The sequence below is a fragment of the Bufo bufo genome, chromosome 11, assembly GCF_905171765.1.
Source record: "Bufo bufo chromosome 11, aBufBuf1.1, whole genome shotgun sequence".
Classification (NCBI taxonomy): domain Eukaryota; kingdom Metazoa; phylum Chordata; class Amphibia; order Anura; family Bufonidae; genus Bufo; species Bufo bufo.
Genome location: NC_053399.1, coordinates 27,523,214 through 27,541,707, shown reverse-complemented (window position 1 = coordinate 27,541,707; position 18,494 = coordinate 27,523,214). Strand labels below are relative to the sequence as shown.

At 43.9% G+C, this 18,494-nt stretch overlaps 1 protein-coding gene across 1 annotated transcript in view; it reads left to right on the top strand.

Annotated features, from left to right (window-relative positions):
* The window catches only part of SYNE2 (spectrin repeat containing nuclear envelope protein 2), a 304,488-nt gene that overhangs the window by 170,341 nt on the left and 115,653 nt on the right, over positions 1–18,494 (top strand). The window contains exons 62-64 of the mRNA XM_040412752.1: positions 534–707; positions 2,177–2,248; positions 3,519–3,599. Of these exons, the coding sequence (XP_040268686.1) occupies positions 534–707; positions 2,177–2,248; positions 3,519–3,599 (327 nt within the window). The remainder of the gene's footprint in view (positions 1–533; positions 708–2,176; positions 2,249–3,518; positions 3,600–18,494) is intronic.

The window sequence follows — 18,494 nt, the reverse complement described above, 5'->3', positions numbered from 1 at the left end:
GTGGGCGACATTTAACTTTTCATCTCAGGCAGCAGAAAGGCTAGGTGCACCCCCGAGTATGAGCTAACCCTTTTTTATGATCTAAACCTACAGCATGATGTAAACATATAGGGGGTCATTTATGAAGCTGAAATACACCTATATTAGGCGTATTTCAGGCGCAGATTATGGTGCAATGGTTAGTTGCACCACAATCTTCGACTTTTCCCCGCTCACACCAAGTCTAAAAAAAAGTGGGCGTGGCATGGGAAGGAGACGGGCCCGTCTCATTTACCATTTTCTACATCTGATTCAGGTGTTCCGTTACACAAAATATGAAACGCACACGGACGTCATCGGTATTGTTTGCGGATACGTTTTTTGCGGACAGCAAAATACATACGGTAGTGTGCATGAGCCGTAAGCGCTACTTTTCCCAATTAGCAGAATCTCTTCCAGTAGCCAGTATGGCCCTGTACTGGGCGGACAGTCAAACTTCCTGAGACCACTCATGGTATGTCTATATAGTAATTTGCTCCATTATTTCCATCTAGGAGAAGGCTGAGGTTCTCAAGAAACACATGGAGAGACTAAACCAGAAAAAAGAAGTGATTCTGCTTGCCCAACGCAACTTACTTAATGAACAGCTTCAACACTTAAGGCTAGAGCCACATGACCAAGACTTGGAGTCCATGTTGTCTCCAATAACCGAAGGCATCCATAATGAGGTAATGAACATCTCAGCTGCAATACGAGGAAATGCTGAGTATAGCTGGGGTGTATCTCTTATTTTTGGGTTATTCCACAAATCAGCCATTATTTCTTATATAACCAAATGTGTAAGAACTGCAGAAGTTCCTGGTACAAGGTTTTACCACCCAGAATAGAAGGGCTATATCCATGGCCCTAGGACCAATTCCTTGATTGTTAACATAGCAATTCTTCTGGAGACACACAGGTTCTCAGTACCCAATATCAAAATGGATGGAACCAACCAGGAAGAGTTCCTCCTACAACTTTATGAATACATGAACTACTGGCCGTTACCAGTTAGGGGGGTGTCCCTAAATCGCTTAGTCCAATCAGTGCTGACAATGCCAGACTGTGTTGGGACACCCCTTTGATAAGGGGAATGGGTACACCTTGTTGTTACTTTATACTGTACATTATTTCCAGGAAGAATAACACAATGTAGGTTTCTAAGAAAAGATGCTCCAGAATTGGGAAATTGCATGTAATTACAAAAGCAGACATGTCAGGAGGGTGACGGGTCCTCTTTAAGTATCTCGGTATAATGAGTATTACCAACTTTCCAACAAAAAATCTGAACATTTAAGGCCCCCCCCCCCCCTCTCGGGAACTTCACAAAAATGGGTGGAGCGCCTACACAATGCCCACTTTAAGGTGCCCTTTTCAAAGGCCGATTTGCATGGTTGTCCCAGCAGTTGGATTGTTGGCAGGCATGCTTATAGCGGTCGTTCAGTTAGGCTGGGTTCACATCATGTTTTTCCAAAAAAAACGTATACATTAAACGGATGCCTCAGACGGATGCCATACCCTCACCATAGAGTTCCATTGTAAAATTAAAAAAAAGCAGACTTTTTTTTACCATTGTGAGCAGGATACAAGAACATGGTGTGCTGCGTTTTTGTATCCTTTTTTTCTAACGTATACGTCAAACGGAGGCATAAAACATGATGCGATCCTCTTCTTTTTCTTTTTCTGAGCTGGTTGACGAAGCTGGGCAGTCACTGTAGCCTTTGAAGAGGGACACTTAGCGAGAGGGGAATTAGTAGATAAATATAGGGACGTATAGGGTCAGAGACCCAGTATCTGTGTCCCATATATATCACTATCCTATCCTCCTCTATCCTCTGTTGTCTTTACTTTAGTATACCTTATACTATGGCATGCTAATCAGTGGTTTCATCTTTTTTTTTTTTTTGGTGTGACCTTTGTGTATACAAACCTCTGAAATCAATGTACACGGGCCTACACCTTTTAATGAATTATTTATTAAATGTTAAGTTTTAATTGCGGTAACCTACATATTGTGAATTATTATTTTGAACATGGTCACCGATGAGAATATAAGGCTTTGACTATAGCTGCTTGGTTGTGTGATTTTCTATTGCTACCCTTAGTTCCTGCAGATATGGCTCCACTCAGTTGACATAGGTGTCTTTCCTGTGTTTAGGCAGAAAGATGGGATTCCTATTTCTTGCCATCGTTGGCCGAGGAGACAGAAGACTCTACACTGGTTGTAGAGGTAAGACAGTTACGGGAGCTGTCACTCCATGCAGTTTAATTGATGGTTTAGAATGATGTATGTACTATCTTATATAAGGTCACATCTTTCACACCGGAGGCAGGACTGCTTGGACAGGTAAATAATAGACGCTTAGATACCAAGAGGCCCTTATACGTTCTCCATAGCTGCAGAATACTGGAGTATTGCCAGGAAAGGAGCTTCTATAATACAAGTGGCTTTTTTCTTTTAAATTTTGCTTCCCAGTGCCTGGGTGCTGACCATGGCCCTACGTCCAGACCTATAGGTTGTTTATGGATGATACATTATGCCAACCCCAAAATATCCCAAGACAACTAGAATAGAGAGCTCATCATAGGCATTACCGCACAGACAAGAAACAAGCAAATGGCAAAAGCCTTTGATCTTCTGATGTTATGCTGTCGGCACAACACCAACTTAGGCTTTGAGAAATGCCTGGGTGCCCATGCAGATGCCAGTGATTGCCAGTCCGGTCACAGAAGCTCAGAGAAGAACAAAAGGAACTCCACCATGGTGCGAAACAGGCAATTGAGCGTATTTCTTCAATAACTTGCTTTATTGAGGTTCAAAATGTTACAGCGATGCGTTTTGGGGGCCGAATCTGCCCCTTCTTCAGGCATTTGTTACAGTTGCCTGAAGAAGGGGCCATTTCAGCCCCAAAATGTGTTGCTGCAGCACTTTGAACCTAAAAAAAGCAAGTTATTGAAGAAATATGTGGTGGAGCTCCCGTTCTTCTCTGAACCAAAAAAATCTAGCCTCCATGGATTTCCTACCTTCAGCTGCTATCAATGTTAAAGCTAAACCTACATTAGCAGAACAGAATACATGAAATGTAATATCCCACCACACACACTGTGCAGAATAAAACTCCTTATATTGCAGTTCCTCAGTGGTAACTTTCTGGAAGTGTCTCCTGAGCAAACATCTTCTGTCTGACTTTCAGCTTCTGGTCCTGGACAATGTACATTCAGGCTTCAGTTACTCGCATCTGTTGGTATCACAGCAGGGACTGGGGAAGCAGTCATTATACGGCCCCGCGTCCTCCTTCTTCTCACCACCTGGAAATTATGGAAATATGTGGCCAAACGTGTTTGTCACTTGTGACTGATGTTTAGATAGTACCTCTCGTCACACAGAGCGTGGCCTGCTTTTACACTCTACACCGTGACCTCGTGGAGCTTCCTCGGGGAGGTACGAGACCTTTAATTAAAGTGTCTTATGCTAAGAATTTCTTTACATAACCTTACAGGCAGCAGACGACAGTACAGGAGTCCATGTTGTGGAGCCTGAACATGAAGAAGACGTGACTGATCTTCCTCCATCGTCCCAGGTAAAAAAAAAAACTATTAAAACAATGTTGTGTTAGTTGTTGAGTGCGCTGTCACTTTAAAGGGTGTAGACTCCAAGTCCTTTTGCAAAATGAGCGTCTCTAGGGGGCAATCTAACTCCACACGCTGTCAGTTAGTAGGTTACAACCTGCAATTCCTCCAGATGCCTATAGGGGAGAGGAATGATTGCTGCTGATTTGCACCTCTTTGATTTTATACAGATGGAGCAGAGCTTTAAGATTTAACCATTTTGTGACTGCCTCGGTTGTGCTGTACAATGTTATCACTGTGAGTGAAGATATTGTAAGCTGCAGTCCTATGTAACATAGTAACATAGTACATAAGGCCGAAAAAAGACATTTGTCCATCCAGTTCGGCTGGTTATCCTGCAAGTTGATCCAGAGGAAGGCAAAAAAACCCTGTGAGGTAGAAGCCAATTTTCCCCACTTTAGGGGATTAAAAATTCCTTCCCGACTCCAATGAGGCAATCAGAATAACTCCCTGGATCAACGACCCCTCTCTAGTAGCTATAGCCTGTAATATTATTACACTCCAGAAATACATCCAGGCCCCTCTTGAATTCCTTTATTGTACTCACCATCACCACCTCCTCAGGCAGAGAGTTCCATAGTCTCACTGCTCTTACCGTAAAGAATCCTCTTCTATGTTTGTGTACAAACCTTCTTTCCTCCAAACGCAGAGGATGTCCCCTCGTCACAGTCACAGTCCTGGGGATAAATAGATGATGGGAGAGATCTCTGTACTGACCCCTGATATATTTATACATTGTAATTAGATCTCCCCTCAGTCGTCTTTTTTCTAACGTGAATAACCCTATTGTTGATAATCTTTCAGGGTACTGTAGTTGCCCCATTACAGTTATTACTTTAGTTGCCATCCCCTGAACCCTCTCCAGCTCTGCTATGTCTGCCTTGTTTACAGGAGCCCAGAACTGTACACAGTACTCCATGTGTGGTCTGACTAGTGATTTGTAAAATGGTAGGACTATGTTCTCATCACGGGCATCTATGCCCCTTCTGATGCAACTCATTATCTTATTGGCCTTGGCAGCAGCTGCCTGACACTGGTCTTTGCTGCTTAGTTTGCTGTTTATTAAAATTCCTAGATCCTTTTCCATGTCAGTGTTACCGAGTGTTTTACCATTTAGTATGTACGGGTGACTTGCATTATTTCTTCCCATGTGCATAACCTTACATTTGTCAGTGTTAAACCCCATCTGCCACTTATCTGCCCAAGCCTCCAATCTATCCAGATCCCTCTGTAGCAGTATACTGTCCTCTTCAGTGTTAATTACTTTACACAGTTTAGTGTCATCTGCGAAAATTGATACTTTACTATGCAAGCCTTCTACAAGATCATTAATAAATATATTGAAGAGAATAGGGCCCAATACTGACCCCTGAGGTACTCCGCTAGTGACAGTGACCCAATCTGAGTGTGTACCGTTAATAACCACCCTCTGTTTTCTATCATTGAGCCAGTTACTTACCCACATACAGACATTTTCTCCCAGTCCGAGCATTCTCATTTTATATACTAACCTTTTATGTGGTACAGTGTCAAATGCTTTGGAGAAGTCCAGATATACGACATCCTTTGATTCGCCGCTGTCAAGTCTAGAACTTACCTCCTCATAGAAACTGATTAAATTAGTTTGACATGACCGATCCCTCACGAAGCCATGCTGATATGGCGTTATTTGCTTATTTCCGTTAAGATGCTCTGACATAGCATCTCTCAGAAAACCTTCAAACAGTTTACCCACAACAGATGTTAAACTTACCGGCCTATAGTTTCCAGGCTCTGTTTTTGGACCCTTTTTGAATATTGGCACCACATTTGCCATGCGCCAATCCTGTGGGACATTCCCTGTCAGTATAGAGTTCGCAAATATCAGAAATAAGGGTCTGGCTATGACATTACTTAATTCCCTTAGGATACGGGGGTGTATGCCATCCGGTCCTGGCGATTTGTCTATTTTGATCTTTTTAAGTCGCTGTTGTACTTCTTCCTGGGTCAGACAGGACACTAAATAAATGGGGAATTTATTTCAACATTCAGCATTTCATCTGACCGTTTATATTCCTCAGTGAATACATTGGAGAAAAAAATATTTAACAGCTTTGCTTTCTCCTCGTCGCTCTCTGCGACTCCCCCCTCATTACTCTTTAAAGGGCCGACACCTTCAGATTTATACTTTTTAACATTTATATAATTGAAGAACATTTTAGGGTTAGTTTTACTCTCTTTGGCAATTAATCTCTCGGTCTCTAGTTTGGCCGCTTTTATTTGTTTTTTACATGTTCTGTTTTTTTCCTTTTTGTCATTTATTGCTTTCTTTACAGTTCTGTTTATCCACATTGGTTTCTTTTTGTTCCTTAACCCTTTATTCCCATACAGTATGTACCTCTCACAATAAGATTTTAGGATGTTTTTAAAGATATCCCATTTTGTGGCTGTATTTTTATTTTTGAGGACTTTGTCCCAGTTAGTTAGGCCTATGGCCTCTCTTAGTTGGCTAAATTTAGCTTTTTTGAGGTTTGGTATTTTTGTTCCTCCCTGTAGAAACGCTCTTTTGAATGATAATTGGAAGGTTATTACTTTATGGTCACTATTTCCCAGGTGTCCCCCAACCTGCACGTCTGTTGTTCTGTCAGGTCTATTGGTTAATACTAAGTCCAGTATGGCCGTCCCTCTAGTCGGGTCCTGAACCAGTTGGGAGAGGTAATTGTCTTTAGTTATTGCCAAGAACCTGTTTCCTTTATGAGATCTACAGGTTTCAGTTTCCCAGTCTATATCTGGGTAGTTGAAGTCCCCCATAATAAGCACCTCATTATGATTTGCCGCCTCGTCTATCTCATTTAGTAGTAGATTTTCTGTGGACTCTGGTATATTAGGTGGTTTATAGTAAACTCCTATTAGTAATTTATTGTTGTTTTTAGCTCCATGTATCTCTACCCACAGTGACTCCACATGTTCATGTCCCTCACTTATATCTTCCCGGAGTGTGGGCTTTAGACAGGACTTTACATATAGGCAGACCCCTCCCCCTCTCCGGTTTTGACGATCCTTTCTAAACAGATTGTAACCCAGTACATGAACCACCCAGTCATAGCTATCATGCCGCCATGTCTCAGTTATTCCCACTATGTCATAGTCCAACTCACACATCACTAATTCCAGTTCCCCAGTTTTATTAGTCAGGCTTCTGGCATTAGTATACATACATTTGAGAGGTTTATGAATATTTTTTACCCTACACCTAGATAATATCTAGGCCATTGACTAGATATTATGTATTGTGGTGAATGATGACCTATGGTAGCTACATTGGACAAACCCATCAATTACATCTGCATTTAGAAATACTGTGGGGCACATTTATTAAGGCCGGTATTTCAGACACCAGTCTTAATAACCCCTATACCGGCCTCTACATAGCTTTAGTGCATCCAGCGCTGGTCTAAATGTAAGACACCTTCCTTGCTGTTTTACATTTAAATCATTTTATATGCCTAAAACAGGCGTAGAAAATAATGAATGAGACGCCCCTACCGGCCTGTCCCCACCACGCCTACTTTAGACCTGGCGTGAGTGGAAAAAAGTCACAGATTGTGTCGCAAATAACCTTTGTGGAGAAATCGGAGCCAGAAATACACCTGGTTAGTAAATGACCCCCTAAAGAAAATGGATTTATCATGCAATCGTATGCCATTATATAGGCATCATCCCTATGGTCCCACTGTAAAAAGATATACCACACGGTAAATGTTTTTTTTCTTGCCAGCACCCTCTGTATAGGAAAGTGGAGCGCGCAGTTGAGAAAGAGGCATATAGTCCTAAAGGAGGCCAAAAAGCCAGTCTTTTGGCGTCCATCGGGTGAATGCAGCCCTATGGACATATTTAACTTATACATACGGGGATTTTCTGGTGTCTGTGTTAAGTGGAAGGGTTTGTCCCACAAATTTAAAACTCTTCTTTTCTACTATGTACTTATCTGGAGAAATGTCTTCCCTTTCTGTGGGTGGGCAGCAGCTCACATGAAACAATTAAAGGAAAAGTGTCCTCAGAAAATGATCTGTTGTTTAAGGCTACTTTGACACTAGCGTTGTTTTAATCCGGCGTTCAATTCCGACACCGGAACTGCCCGCCGGATCCGGAAAAACGTGTGAAAACGGATTACATTTGAATCCTGATCAGGATTTTGATCACAATGAAAAAATGCATTGGAAAAAACGGATCCGCCATTTATGGACTTTTACTTTTTTTTCACATTTTTCGAGTTTAACATGCAAAAGCCGGATCCGGTTTGACTGAACACACAGCGCCAGATCCGGCGTTAATGCAAGTCAATGGGAAAAAGACCGGATCCGGCGTTCAGTCAAAGTGTTCAGGATTTTTAACCGGAGGTAAAAATACAACATGCTACGGTTTTGTAAGAAGCCTGATCAGTCAAAAAGACTGAACTAGAGACATCCTGATGCATCCTGAACGGATTACTCTCCATTCAGAATGCATTAGGATAAAACTGATCAGTTATTTTCCGGATTTGAGCCCCTAGGACGGAACTCAGCGCCGGAAAAGAAAAACGCTAGTGTGAAAGTACCCTAATACAAAATATTTTAAACATATTTAAACACAATTTTTTTTAATTTTCATATTTTATTTTATATTTAATAAATATGTAGGTCTAATAATGGGTCATGATTTCCTGTTCTGTGCAGGTAATACCCCCACTATTTCCTTCTCCACTGTCTCGAAAGCGATATAGTTGTATACTCTAGGGATGAAAGAATGGAAAGTGTCTAGGCACTGAGGGGAGGGAATGGGGGCAGGGAAGCTACTGAGCATGTCAGTCCACTACTGAATGCAGGAGAAGGTGGAGCAGAAGGATAAACAGCAGGGGGCGCTATCACAGAATTTTTTTTATGTATATAAAAAAAATTTAACAATATTTTATAGCTTGCATGTTGCAATATGTACATAAATACCATGGATTTTGAATTTAAAGGGAACCAGTCGGCCCGCCATGCTGCGCTCTCTGAGGACAATATAAAGTACTGACAGACACGTCGACAATAGGGGTCTGTCACCTATATGTGAGTGTGTTGTAGTTTTGGAGAGCTTACATTATGTTCCTTGCAATGCTATACTGGTGGTGTTAGTCAGGAGTCCGATGTATTCGTAATATGCGTCCTTCCGCTGCTGATTGACAGTCTTCTCCCTATTACTGTGCATAAGAAGAATGCTGTCCATCAGAGGCTGCAGGACAGGAGGAACCTGCATATCATGAATACATCAGACTCCTGCCTCCTACCGCTGGCATAGAGTTGCAAGGAATAAAATGCAAGTTCTTCAGCACAACCACACATAAGGGACAAACCACTAAAATCAGGCCGGCCACTGAGCCCTCACAATAGGCTAACATTTCGTGTCCAGTAAAGATCCCCTTTCAGCTGGTGCTGTGTACACTCAGGACGTTGTCAGTAGTCATATTGTTATTTTCACAAGCAGGATTAAAATGAAAGGTACCACCTTTATTTTAAAGCTAGAGGCAGATAACACAGGATTCACCACTGACCACAGGTGATGGGGACAGCTTAGCTTCTCCCCCTCCCTGCACAGTGACCTCTGCTTTTAAAGCACTGACAGCTCTGAACCCGGACATGGCCCTGTTTTCACCCAGGCAGCCCCTCTGACACGAGCATCTGAGCATTTCATGCTCCAATACTCTGCTTTGCCCTGCGCTAAATCGCACAGGGCAAATACTTTTTCTGGTTCTTCTCCATGGGTATGCTAGGTGGAGGCTTCTGCCTAGCAGTGAGCCCGGGGATGCGACTGACACTAATGGGCGGGAATTAGAGCTGCCCTAGCCTGTAAAACGGCTAGGGCAGTGCTAAAGCCCGCCCATCAGTGCCAGTGACGTCACTGGGAACACTGCTAGGCAGAAGCTTCCGCCTAGCAGTGTACAAAATATAAACAAACAGCCCTTTCCCTGCGCGATGCAGCACAGGGCAAGGGAGAGCATCGGAGGATGAAATGTTCCGATGCTCCACTCAGAGGGGCTGCCAGGGTGAAAACGAGAATATGTCCGGGTTCAGCTTCGAACCCGGACAACCCCTTTAACACAGAGCATGACCACAGATTTTTTTTCCTGAAAGAAAATGTTTTATATAGTTTAGCAAAAATAAAAACCTTAGATCATTCGTTCATGATACTCACTCGCAAGAACAAGGTCAGCAGGATGAGTCTGTACCGGGTAGGTACATTTAGCTCACATTTTGACTTGCATACAAAGGTTTACCAAATAAAATTCAGCAGAAAACCGACAGCTACTTTGTTCCCACTGAAAGCCAAGCACTGCCAACAAAGACATCTTGACACAGGCACCACAGGTTTTTTTTTTCCCCTCCAGGAGTTGGATGTGCTAACAAGATCATTTGAAATGGGCAATGAGGACACTTCATCTTGGTTTCCTGAAATATAGATAAGAAAATGAATGAGAAAGTCGGACTAGATACCGGCAACTCTTAAAAATCATCTTTCAGTAAAAAGTTGTTATCTATTTGGCGAGATCATTGTGACATAGTAGAGTACAATTTGATATCCTCCTTACCGTATAAGTGCTGAGAGCTGCCAGGATCAGAATTTCTGCCTCCTGGGCCCCAATGCAAAAATCTGCACGTGTGTTCGGTTATAGAAGGTCGTTAGATGAATCACCGACCTCCATCCATAAAAGTGCATGTTCTCGGCTGAAGACCAGGATAGGCATGCATTGTCCCTGCCCATAGCGGTGAATGGAAGTCTGAAATAGCTGAGTGTGCATTTCTGCTCAAAAAAGAAAAAAGTACCAGCGCTTACGAATCTATAGCAAAAAGTCTCTATGGTGGTGGTGCCCGCAGTGTTGGATACCAGTCTGTAGCCTCCCCAAATCATCCAGAATAAATCAAAAATAAAACTGCAGCACTCGTCGGTCTTCAATTCCTGCTGGTTTATTCACCAAAAATTGCAACGTCTCGACCTCTCAGTCTTTCTCAAGAGGCTTGCTGTGCCAAGTGGCTGCTGATTAAGTGGAGTTTAAAGAACCGGAGTTTAAGACGAGGAGCAAGAAACTAAGGTTTGATAGAATTTGCTTGTGTGTTGTTGGCTTGATTCTAGCTAGTCCTCCAACTACAGCAGACAGGGTCTAATTCGAACTCATATTTACTGTTTTCCTTCTTTACTGTTCATCCCCATTTAATGCCACTAAGTGTGTGTCCTGAGCAATGTATGCGTGCCTTGAAGAGCCTTTCGAGGGTGAATATATTTGCACTAGATGCAATCATGTTGCATATTTGGAAGCCCAGATCTTGGATCTACATAAGCAGCTTGAAATACTTAGGGGCAGTGCAGACCTGGAAGAGAGGCTTAGACCTCACTGTGCAGGCACCGACTGGAGTCAGAGAAATGGAGGTGGGAGGAGGAGGGCAAGATCAGGACTATCAGGTCAGCAGTTGGGTTAATATAGGAAGAAGGGGTAGAGGGAAAAGTGCCAGGGAGGCTAGTCCTGAGCTGGCACGCCCTAGAAAATATGCCTGTTTGGCTGATATTAGGGATGAAAGCCCAGGGCCAGCAACACTGCAGCAAGGCGTTTCTCCTAGCAACGAGGAGGATGACCGCTGCAGGAGGGATGGGAAAAGGAGTGCAGCAAAGGTCAGGCAGATGCTGGTGGTAGGGAACTCTATTATTAGGTGGACAGACAGGGTCATCTGTCGCCAAGACCGTGGATGCCGAACAGTGTGTTGTCTGCCGGGTGCTCGGGTTCGGCATATTGCGGATCAAATTAACAGATTGCTGGCCGGGGCTGGGGACACATTGGCACCAATGACAAAGTCAGTGGGAGATGGAAGGTCCTTAAAAACGATTTTAGGGAACCAGGTGAGAAGCTCAAGTGCAGGACCTCCAAGGTAGTATTTTCAGAAATACTACCAGTGCCACGAGCATCACTAGAGAGACAACAGGAGCTCAGGGAGTTAAATAAGTGGCTCAGAAGCTGGTGCGGGAAGCGTGGTTTGGGTTCATGGAGAACTAGGCCGACTTCTCGGTCGGTTACAGGCTGCACCTTAATGGGGAGGGTGCAACTTCCCTGGGGGAAAAAATGGTTAGATGGCTGGAGGAGCTTGTAAACTAGGATCTGGGGGCAGGGGGAGAGGTCATACTAATAAGGGGGTAGATAGTGTAGATAGAGAGTGGGTTATACAAGGGGACAGTGGGGATTTAGTGGGGGCTGGGGTTAGCGAGGGAAATAGGGAGAAGACTAGGCAGAACTATACATTTATGAAAAATAGAACTGCTGGTAACAAGAACCTGTTACATACAAAAATCAACCAAGGTAACCAAAAAATCCCAGATATTCACCTTACAGTTAATAGTAATTTAAAATGTATTTTCACAAATGCCAGAAGAGCTACAAAAATGGGGGAGCTGGAGGCTATGGTACTAGAAGAACACATAGATGTAGTTGGTGTGGCTAAAAACATGGTTGGACTCTTCACATGACTGGGATGTTAATATTGAGGGTTTTACACGATTTAGGAAAGATAGGGTCAATAGAAAAGGTGGTGGCGTGTGCCTGTGTGTGAGGAGTGATCTGAAGACAAGTGTGAAAGAGGCAATTGTGGGTCAGGATATGGAAACCTTATGGGTGGAAGTTCAAAGGGATATAAACACTGACAAAATAATACTTGGTGTAATCTATAGACCCCCTATCATCACAAAAGAGATAGAAACGCAACTGTATAACCAAATAGAGCGGGCGGCACAGGCTGGTACAGTGGTCATAATGGGAGATTTCAACTTCCCAGATATTGACTGGGGTCATGGTTCTGCCTCAACCGCAAAGGGGAGAAAATTCCTCAACTTGCTGCTGGACTACTTTATGGACCAGTTTGTATAAGCTCCCACTAGGGGTGATGCTCTGTTGGATCTGGTAATTTCTAATGATACAGAGCTTGTTGGTAGTGTTACTGAGAAACACTAGGTAATCGTGACCACAATATAATTATATTCTCCCCTAAACTATAAAAAGCAAACACTGTCAGGCAGAGCAAAGACACAGAATTTCAAAAAGGCTAATTTCCCTGGGTTGAGGGCAGCATTTCAGGGCATAGACTGGGAGCAGCTACTGTCACAAAATAATACTGAGGATAAATGGGAGAGCTTCAAATCCACATTGAGTAATTGCACTAAAAAATGTATTCCTTTTGGTAACAAGTATAAACGGCTAAAATTAAACCCCCCATGGCTTACAGCTACTGTAAAAAGGGCAATAAAAGACAAAAAGAGAGCATTTAAAAAATACAAATCTGAGGGGTCAGCTGGAGCGTTTGAAGATTACAAAGGGCTTAATAAAATCTGTAAAAAGGAGATCAAATTTGCAAAAATACAAAACGAACAGCAGGTAGCAAAAGAGAGCAAAACAAATCCCCCAAAATTCTTTAAATATATAAATGCTAAAAAACCTATCTCTGAGAAGATAAGGGGGGGGGGGGGGGTAGTCTCTGAAGATAAGGAAAAGGCAGAGTTACTAAATGGGGTTTTTAGCTCTGTATATACAAAAGAAGAGAAAGGAGCTGATATCTGTGGTGCTGGGGCTGTTACTACATCCAGTGATATACTCAATTGGCTAACTGTAGATATGGTCCAAGAGAAGTTAAATAAGGAAAATGGCTCCGGGTCCAGATGGATTACACCCAAGAGTGCTTAAAGAGCTCAGTTCAGTCATTGCTGTGTCCGTTTATGATTTTTAAAGATTCTGGTGCAGTGCCAAGTGATTGGCGCAAGGCAAACATGGTGCCCATATTCAAAAAAGGATCAAGGTCCTCCACAGGTAATTATAGACCAGTTAGTTTAACTTCTGTTGTGGGAAAAATGTTTGAAGGACTCTTAAGGGACTATATACAGGAGTATGTGACTATAAATAATATTATAAGTGATAACCAGCATGGGTTTACCAAGGACAGAAGATGTCAGACTAACCTGATTTGTTTTTATGAGGAGGTGAGTAGTAGCCTGGACAGAGGGGCGCTGTGGATGTAGTGTTTCTGGATTTTGCAAAGGCTTTTGATACTGTCCCTCATAGACGCTTAATAGGTAAAGTAAGGTCTATAGGCTTGGAAAGTATAGTTTGTAATTGGATTGAAAACTGGCTGAAGGACTGTGTCCAGAGAGTTGTGGTCAATGATTCCTATTTAGAATGATCCCGGGTTATAAGTGGTGTCCCCCAAGGTTCAGTGCTGGGACCTCTATTATTTAATTTATTAATGATATTGAGGACAGGATTAATAGCAGATATCCATAAAATACAAGCTGACTTGAACACTGAGTGATTGGGCATCAACTTGACAAATGAGGTTCAATCTGGACAAATGTAAAGTTCTGCATCTTGGTAGTAATAATCTCTGTGCTTCATATGTCCTAGGTGATGTAGCTCTGGGAGAGTCACTTATAGAGAAGGATTTGGATGTCCTTGTGGATGGTAGATTAAATTATAGTATACAATGTCAATCAGCTGCTTCTAAGGCCACCAGGATATTGTCATGCATTAAACGAAGCATGGACTCGCGGAGCAGGGATGTAATATTACCACTTTACAAAGAGCTGGTGCGGCCTCATCTGGAATACTCAGTCCAGTTCTGGGCACCAGTCCATAGAAAGGAGGCACTGCAGCTGGAAAAAGTACACAGAGGAGAGCGACTAAACTGATAAGGGGAATGGAGGGTCTTAGTTATTAAGAAAGATTAAAAGAATTGAATTTATTTAGTCTTGAGAAGAGACGTCTGAGGGGGGACATGATTAACCTATACAAATATATAAATGGGCCATACAAAAAATACAGTGAAAAACTGTTCCATGTAAAATGTCCTCAAAAGACAAGGGGGCACTGCCTCCGACTGGAGAAGTAGTTCAGTCTCCAGAAGCGTCAAAGCTTCTTTACTGTAAGAACTGTGAATCTGTGGAATAGACATCATCAGGACGTGGTCACAGCAGGAACAGTGGACAGTTTCAAAAAGGGTTTAGAGGAATTCTTAAAAGTAAAAAACATTAATGCTTATGAAAACGTGTAGAAATCTGAGTCTCACTTCCTTCTGGGATTCGCGTCCCCACCTATCTCTTGGTTGAACTTGATGGACGTATGTCTTTTTTCTACCGTATTAACTATGTAACTATGAGACGGTCCACACTGCAAAAAAGGGAAACACCGGGCAACGGTTGTGTGCATGAGGCCTAATACTGTGAAAATAACGTGGCAGTATATCACCATCGGCCTCACCAGCTCTACATTAACTAAATGTCTTGATTCGTAATACAGAGGCTTAGGAACCAAATTTCCTTGTAAGTAGTGCTAAAACTTCTGTTTTGACACTGCTGCATCCCATCGCTGGCTGCAGTGGTGACCTGTTCCCCTTCCCCTACCATAACTTAGTGAACGGAGATACCGGAGGATATAGCAGGAGAACGGAGCGGCGCCCGGGGATAATAGTAAGTGCAGTGAGATCCCCGGGCGCCGCTCTCCATGTCTGTATACTTAGTTACCGTTCATAGTGTAATAATCGGTGAAAGGTCCTCTTTAACATTAGAAATGCACGGTGTGAAGGACCTGGAATAAATACATAAGATGACATTCAGGTTAGCCCATTAGAGATAGTAGCAGGGTGCAGGGTACTTCCGCCTAGCAGTGAGCCCTGTGACGTCACCGGCACTAATGGGCAGGCTTTAGCGCTGCCTGCCCATTAGTGCTGGTGACATCACCGGGAACACTGCTAGGTAGAAGCTTCCGCCTAGCAATGTAAAAATATAAACAAAACACCCCTTGCCCTGCACGATGCAGGGCAAGGGAGAGGATCGGAGCATGAAAAGGGGCTGCCTGGGTGAAGAAGGGGACAACCCCTTTAATACAAGACTCTTACTAATGTATTCTGATTGTCCATATTAGGACTGAAACGATTACTCGATTGAATTGAGTAATTCGACACAAAAAATTCCTCAATGCAAATTTTTTGCATCGAGGATTAGTTTGTGTCATGTTACCGCAGAGCAGGAGTGAAGCGCTTGCTATTACTTACCGCTCTGTAGTCACCCTCTGGCCCGCACCGCGCTGCACTTTCTTCCTGACACATCGTCAGGTCATAGTGCACGTAAGCGCGCACTATGACCTGACTCTGTGTGACGTCAGGACGACAGTGCAGCGTGCAGAGAAGATGGAGGAGCTGTGGAGTGACGCCCCTACAGGAAAGGTAAGTACTGTCGCTTGCTGGCAGTTGGTGGCACTGGGGGGGCAAGCTGGTAAAACTGGGGGGCAGTTGGTGGCACTGGGGGGCAAGCTGGGGACAGTTGGTGGCACTGGGGGGCAAGCTGGTGGCAAGCTGGTCGCAGCTGGTGGCACTGGGTGGCAGCTGATGGCACTGGGTGACAGCTGGTGGCACTGAGGGGGCAGCTGGTGGCACTGGGGGGCAGCTGGTGGCACTGGGGGAAGCTGGTGGCACTGAGGTGGCAGCTGGTGGCACTGGGGGGCAAGCTGGTGGCACTGGGGGGCAAGCTGGTGGCACTGGGGAGGAAGCTGATGGCACTGAGGGGGGAGCCTGATGGCACTGAGGGGGGAGACTGATGGCACTGAGGGGGCAGCTGATGGCACTGAGGGGGCAGCTGATGGCACTGAGGGGGCATCTGATGGCACAGGGGGATAGTGGAGCTGATGGCACTGGGGGGAATGGAGCTGATGGCACTGGGGGGAACTAATGCACTTGGGCTGATCGCACAGGGGGGAACAAAGGGTGTTGGGGACTGATGGCAGAGGATCTTATTGTCACGCTGGACCGGCTACAAGATACAACAGAAATCCATAAACAAGTGTCTAGGCCAGAAGCTGGGGATAAAGGTCACCTCCTTACAAATCCCTAACAGCTCTCCCTAGACTTCTGTGCCCACGTTCAGACCCTAGAGGTGGGAATAAACGTGCCCCCATGCCTAAGGCTGAAAATTCCCTAAAATCCCTAAGATGGTGACAGGGGGAAAGAGACAGCTTGCTTCCTCAGACCTGGAGGAGGCAGGCGTCTCTCTAACAGCCTAGACAGAACACACACAAGAAAACAAAACCAACTTATCTTGTCACAGAGCAGATACAGCAAATCCTTCTTTCTTTCCTTTCTTTCTTCCTTCCTTCCTTCCACTGAGCAAGATAGAAGCTATAACCCGCACAGGACACTGGGAAGGGGCGTAATTTAAACTCATACAAATGACCCCACCCAGTGCAACTGAAGGGAGGCGGATACAGCTCAACTCCAAAACAAAAACAAAAAACTACACACGTGCTGCTAACCTAGCAGACCTCCGCACATAACCTGAGCAGGGCATGACACTTATGAGTTTTTATAAAGGTAAACAGTCTATTAATTAATTTTTTCTTATTAGTATACTCGATTAATCGTAAAAAATAATCGATAGAATACTCGATTTCTAAAATAATAATTTACTGCAGCCCTAGTCCATATTACCTCCTTTTCTGGATTGAGTCATTTTTCCATCACATTATACACTGGGGGTCACGACCACCCTGCAATCCATCAGTGTTGGTCGTGCTTGCACACTATAGGAAAAAGTGCCAGGCTCTCTGGTAGCCAAGACTGCGGGAGTGTGCATAGGCCGGCAAATTATAGTGTACAAGCACGACCACCACTGCTGGATTGCAGGGTGGTCGTAAGCAGTGTATAATGTGATGAAAAAATTTATCCAGCCAGCAAAGGAGGCAATATGGACAATCACAATACATTAGTAAGTGCCTTGTATTAACTTTCTCTACATGATAAATGCCATTTTCTGAAGTGACAGAACCCCATTAAAGCGCCAGCCAACTTTAAAGTGCCAAAGGGTAGCGTCAGTGCAGTCTCAGACAGGCTTCCAGTTCATACCTCTGACCTAGGCAGTGATAAGCGATTTCTGTATGGTATCTAGTTAATCATTACAACACCTCCAGCTCTTGCGCACAGGCCAGTTCTCCTTCCTTGACTGCAGCTGCTATTCATGACTTTGTAAGGTGCTGTGTGCAATATTTCCTTTTGCACAATCGGCCTGTCGCCTTTCTCCTGCTCTCGGTCCGGGGATTGCTAGCATACAGCTCACAGGACACAGCCATAAGTAAAAGCAGGCCTTCCCTGTCCTCCTGGCATCGCAGCTATGGGAGTGGAAGGAAGACGTTTCTGTGTTGGGCCGCTGCAGTCACTGTAAACCTGTTCACCGAGTTTGTTTCGAATTCTGGCAAAGATTGAATGGAGATGATAACAGATCATTGTGAGTATTCACGAAGGACAGGAGCGGGTGATCTCGCTCGGTAGACACACAGGGCGACATTGTTATTACATTCCAGGCTGTCCTTATTATCTACGCAAATCAGACAGAAGCCATAAAGGCAGAGCTTGGGACGGGGACGCAGAGGGGCTCGCAACATGTCATTTTCTCTGCACTTTTTGTGAATCGCCCACTGACCCATTCATTTCTATGGGGCCATGCACGCATCCGTATTTTTCGCAGCTCTGTGCAAAATTATAGAACATGTTTTATTCTGGTCCACTATGTAGATGAGAATAGTCATTTCTGTTGATAGGAGTGAGAAAAATGCAGAATGCACACGGAAGGTGTCTGGAATTTGCGGATCACTGGTTTGCAGACCGACATACGGACACGGTCGTGTCCATGAAGCATTAGTGCTCCTTAGTTTAACATTATTAGGCCTAATGCAGTTTTTGAGGTTTTTTGGCTTGTAAAAAAAATGCATGAATTTGATACATTCACACAAGCGGTTTTTGGTTGTATTTTTTTTATTGGCCATACATTCTTTGCAT